This window comes from Capsicum annuum, chromosome 11 (genome assembly GCF_002878395.1).
Source record: "Capsicum annuum cultivar UCD-10X-F1 chromosome 11, UCD10Xv1.1, whole genome shotgun sequence".
Lineage (NCBI taxonomy): Eukaryota > Viridiplantae > Streptophyta > Magnoliopsida > Solanales > Solanaceae > Capsicum > Capsicum annuum.
In genome coordinates, this window is record NC_061121.1 from 12,647,307 (window position 1) to 12,652,715 (window position 5,409).

The 5,409-nt window shown below is 34.6% G+C and overlaps 1 protein-coding gene across 1 annotated transcript; it reads left to right on the top strand.

Moving 5' to 3' along the window:
• Window positions 1-2,296: 2,296 nt before the first annotated feature.
• On the top strand, window positions 2,297-4,795 carry LOC107846722 (putative late blight resistance protein homolog R1B-12). The gene is made up of 4 exons (XM_016691028.2): window positions 2,297-2,383; window positions 3,470-3,566; window positions 3,653-3,741; window positions 3,791-4,795. Exons 1-4 carry the CDS (start codon window positions 2,297-2,299, stop codon window positions 4,793-4,795), a joined length of 1,278 nt encoding a protein of 425 aa, XP_016546514.2.
• The last annotated feature ends 614 nt before the right edge of the window (window positions 4,796-5,409 follow it).

Here is a 5,409-nt window from a genome sequence, read left to right on the forward strand (position 1 = left end):
TCATTCACAATCGAGCAATTTGTATGCACACTAACATGAGTCATGTAATAATCACTTGGTCGAACAACAAAATTCCAAATCTGAAAAAAATATATATTTCTAAATACGTAACACTATGTATTACATTGTACAAAACAACTACAATAATAACAACATACAAAGTAAGGTCTCACATTGTACACATATACAAAAAAAATACATTATAGTTGTAAAAAAATATAGAATACCTCAGCATCTGATAAACTATAACTTGATTTGCCAAGCTGATCAGAAACTTTATGCTTTTTCTTTGATGACACACCAACATCTTCACTATTTTTTTCCCGATTTCGTTTCTTTTTTTTCTTCGCACTAACAACAACACATTCATCAACCTTCTCCTTCCCTTTTGAAAAACCCTTTTCTTGATCTTTACATGTACTAAAAAGTCTTTGACTCTATGACCGAGTCATCCTCTGAGAAGAAGATGGACTTTCTGACATAGATTTTCTCTTAACTTAAGACCTCATTCTATCAATTTTTTTCTTCTTCAAGTTTGAAGTACTAGGATAGTCCTTCAACTGCAATAACATACATGATGATTCTGTAAAATCATCATCTTTAACAATAAATTTAGGGTCAAAATTGACCCCTTTACCAGCTAATTTTAGCTTGCCTTTACTACCCATTTTTTGTTGCATATCCAAACAATGCAAGAATCATCAACTCAATTTCTAATGTTGATAAAAGACACAGATTTATCAAGCATATTAAAGGGAAAAGAGAAGAAAAATTGAGAAGGTTTTGTAAATAGTCGTTGAAAGAGTATTTAATAGAGTATTTACCTTTAAAGTGTAAGAGGATCAGTTTTGGGCCAAATGACTATTTACGGGTATTAATTTGGGCCGACTGGCTACCCATGTCCAACTTTTAAAAGGGCTGGCCATTTCTTTTCAAAATGGCCAGCCCATGTCCTTTTCCCAAAAAGTTACAAAAGAACTCCATCAAATAATATATCCCTCCATTATAGCAGACCTCCACAATCTTTTAACAAAATAAAATCACAAAATCTCCCCCCTCCCAAAAAAACAACAACGAAGAAGACGGATGAAGAAAAAAATATGAAAAAATAAAAAAATATAAATTACATGAAAAGATAACATGCAAATACTGTAAATATCAACTTACCTTATTTGATGGATCACAATTTTGAAAAAAGGGAAAGAAATTGAAAAAAATAGAGTGAAATATGGGAGAGAATTGAAAAAAGTGGAGTGAAAAATAGAAAAAGATAAAAAAGTAGGTGAAACTCATGCGTTTTTCAAGATAATGGTTAAAATATTATTACTTTTGCTATAACTTGTAATTTTGAGAAAGTGTTGCTATTTATTATAATTAAGGTCTTAAGTATGCCAGTTTCTGTAATTTTTCCTAAAAAAATCAAAATCGAATCAATAACCCAATAGTTTTTTTCATAAAATCATTAAAAAATCATTAACCCAATAATGATAAATCAATAACATTTTTATCGGTTCGATTTTTGTACACCCCTAATTTAAATTGCAATTTCTTACTCCAATAATTATAATAAAAAACGTATTTGTGCATGTAGGTCTCCTCAAAATCCTAATCGAAACTACTATGAAACATTAACCGAAAAAAATAATTTCAAATTTTTAACACGCACAAAAAATATAATTTTTTCAGATAATAACTTACTTGATTGACGAAAATTCAACACTATTTCGGAGTAGAGGAAAACTGAAAAATATAATTTTTTTAGAGAGAAATTGGATAATTAAGGGTAGAAATGAGTTATTTTTTTAATATAAGATCAATATAAGGGAAGTGGATGGTATTTATCCACGTGGACAGACACGTATGCATTTTTTTCCACGTGTACGCGCGTGTTTTACATGCTCTGGTCCTTCAGCTGAAAAGGGTCACACGAAGTACTAAAAAAATAAGTTCGGGTGGGGGTATTAGTCAAAGTTCAGGTGTACCGTGAATAAAACGTGACAAATTCAGACTCTCTATATCGAAAACAATCTCTCTATCTTATTTTTGAGGTATCATATCTGCGCTGCATACACTTAGCCTTTCCCGATTTCACTTTGTGAAAATATACTAAATCTTTGTACCTCACCTCTAAGGTAGTGGTACGTAGTGTGTAAACAAGCATGTTGTTGTTGTATTTTTGAGTTTTATTTTTCTTAAACTTCATACAAAGTCACTTCAAGTTATTCTTTTTAAAATGAAAAAGTTGTATGTTAATTTTTAAAATTAATACAGTTAAAGTTACAAGTTACAAGGTAAAATGCACGACGACCCTCTATTTCTCAAGCACGTGTATTATTTGAAAAAGGAAAAGAGGAATTTCTTCAATGGGCAAAAGGACAATCCGGTGAACTAAGAAGATGTTTGACCTTAAAATCACAATTTTTTGAAGTTGAGTTGAGTTGGAGTTGGAGTTAAAATTGTGTTTGGCTAATAATATAAATTAGTTGCCCAAATTAAGTTTCTATATATACGTATTATGACTAAAATAAAATATTAGTATTGTTTAAAGACAAAAAGTTTTGTTTTGTTTCAGATAACCAGTTGATTTCCATTTCTCTATAAAAAAATGCCATGTGAGTTATAGCTCTTCTACTGACGTTCTTATTTCAGTGTTGATAGGTGTAACAAAATAAATTGGATCTATTTTTATTGTTCCATGGCTGTTGCTGACATGCCAGAACAAGTCATCTAGGATTTCTTGTCAGCATCAAAATAAAAAAGTTAAAAAGTCAAAAGGGTAATCAAATATAATAATAACAACAACATATCAACATAGTCCTACAAAGTAAGGTCTAAGAGAGAGTAGAGCGTACGCAAGCCACATCCCTACCTCATAGGTAGAGAGTGTTTCTTATAGACTCTCGGGTCAAGCATCACAACTACATCAAAAATCAAACATTAATGACTAACAAGTAATATAAATTAAAGCTTAAACTCTGTAACTCATCCAGTATTCTTCTTTGATGTATACACTTGAAGAAGGGGAGACTTGGAGTAACTGGAAAAATTATTGCCATGTGACGAGGAGGTCACGGGTTCAAGCTTGGAGACCGTTGTGGTCCGGCCCTTCTCTAGACCCGTGCATAGCGTGAGATTTTGTGCATCAGGCTGCTTTTCTTTTGATGTATACACTTGAACTTCACATAGTGATTATCCTATGCAAAACCAACGGATCTTGGACAATGCAATCAATGATAATGTATATAGAAGACCAAGAAAAACTTATAAAATTTAGATTCCAATCTCATCGTTGTTTCAAATATATAATTAAGTACTTGATTATTTAAAATTACTTCTTACAGTTATCTGTCAGACTTGGTTAACATCTAAAAATACTTTAATGCAACAATTTTAAACTTGTCCCTAAACCATTTTGTTGGTCAACATGCATTGTTTGTAGCAAGTCTTCTTATTTTATTGTATGTGATAGAATGGATCATTCATTATGCAGCCAGCTGCTATAGTTTTCTTGAACTTGTACATCCATAGCACAAAGCAATTCAGAGATATCTCAATCATATTGAGCGGTCTGAGCGATTAATTCGCTCACTTCATTTGTTACATTTTCCTCTCTTAACTTTATTATACCCTTGTTTAACAACAATTTATCCAGCACCATCTGCAACAAGTCAGCAGCATTTGAATCGACAAATTCAAGGCTACGTCCTGTTGATTGTGCAAGAAGAAGCACATTTTCTCTGGGTACAATATGGCCATAACTTCAGAAGCAATTGTTGGATTTGAGGATTAGACGGAGGAGCTGATTGAACGACTTATCTGGGGACCGAAAGATTTAGATGTGGTCTCCCTTGTTGGAATGCCTGGAATAGGTAAGACGACGTTAGCGAAGAGATTATATACTCATAATGTTATTATCAGTCGCTTTGATGTTTGTTCATGGGGCACTATTTCTCAAGCATATAATAAGAGGAAGACCTTGCTTGAAATGTTGGGTGATTTGGTTCCTCTCAATGACAGCACGTGTAGTGATGATGAACTAGCAGAGAAGCTGCGAAGACATTTGCTAAAGAAGAGTTACCTCATAGTCATTGATGATTTATGGAGCATTGACGCATGGGATGCCTTAATGAGATGTTTTCCAGATGATAAAAACAGCAGTAGAATCATCTTGACAAATAGACGAGACAATGTGGCTTCTTATACTAAGCGTTTTAGTGCCCCTCATCATCATCGTTTATTCACAGATGAAGAAAGTTGGCGCTTATTGCAGAAGGAGGTGTTTGGAGAAGAAAGGTTTCCTCCAGAACTTGAGAAGATAGGAGTGCAAATAGCACAGAGCTGCAGAGGTCTTCCACTTGCAATTGTTTTGGTAGCTGGTCTTCTTGCCAAAATAGAAAAACAAGAACTTTGTTGGAGAAAAGTTACCAATGATTTAAGATGTTCATGTGTTATTGCTGATGATGCCCAAAGGTACATGGACATAATTACGTTGAGCTTCAGTCTTTTACCTGATCAGTTGAAACTATGTTTTCTCTACTTTGGAGAATACTTTGGAAATGGAGTTAAGGTCCGAAAGTTGATACAGCGTTGGGTTGCTGAAGAATTTGCAATAGGTAACGGGTTAAAGAGTGCAGAGAATGTAGCAAAGGACTACGTGATGGAGTTAGTAGATAGTAACCTTGTAATGGTTGTCCGAAGGAGTTTCTCCGGCAAGGTGATAGCAATTAGCATGCATGATCTATTAGGCGAGTTTTGCTCCACTACTTGTATAGATCAATGGGGGCCAGAGGGGTAAGATTTGATTTGAACTTTGACATACTTTTATATGTAATTAACTGGGCTAACTATTACAGCTGAAAGTCCAAAAATGAACATGTATATATGTAAGTAGCTGTATAGGAAAAATACAGAATGTGTATGTTACGTAATAGCTCCAACACCCCCCCTCAAGCTGGAGGGTGCAAACACGCTAAGCTTGCCAAGAATGTGAAGATGAGCAGGGCCAGGAAGAGACTTCGTGAAAATATCAGCGAGCTGATCAGCGGAATGAACAAAATGGAGAGAAATCAAGCCTGATTGAAGGCAATCACGAATGTAGTGACAATCTATCTCGATGTGCTTCGTGCGCTCATGGTAGACTGGATTGCGGGCAATATGCAGAGCTGCCTGGCTATCATAGTAAACAGAAACAGGATTAGTAACATAACCAAAATCAGAAAGTAGGCGAACCAATCAGGAAACTTCAGCAACCACTTTACGAAGAGCGCGATATTCAGCTTCAGCTGAAGATAGGGAAACAGTAGGCTATTTCTTACTCTTCCAAGATATAGGAGAGACACCAAGTGTAATGAAATAACTAGTCACAGACCGGCGTGAATGAGCACAAGAAGCCCAATCAGAGTCAGAGAA

What these genes read in the sequence shown, in the direction of transcription:
- LOC107846722 (XM_016691028.2), top strand. Translation starts at nt 2,297, where the DNA reads ATGCACGACGACCCTCTATTTCTCAAGCACGTGTATTATTTGAAAAAG. An exon ending in TATCTCAATCATATTGAGCG is followed by an intron (nt 3,567 to 3,652) that starts GTCTGAGCGATT and finishes CAATTTATCCAG; the next exon opens with CACCATCTGCAACAAGTCAG. An exon ending in AAGAAGCACATTTTCTCTGG is followed by an intron (nt 3,742 to 3,790) that starts GTACAATATGGC and finishes TTTGAGGATTAG; the next exon opens with ACGGAGGAGCTGATTGAACG.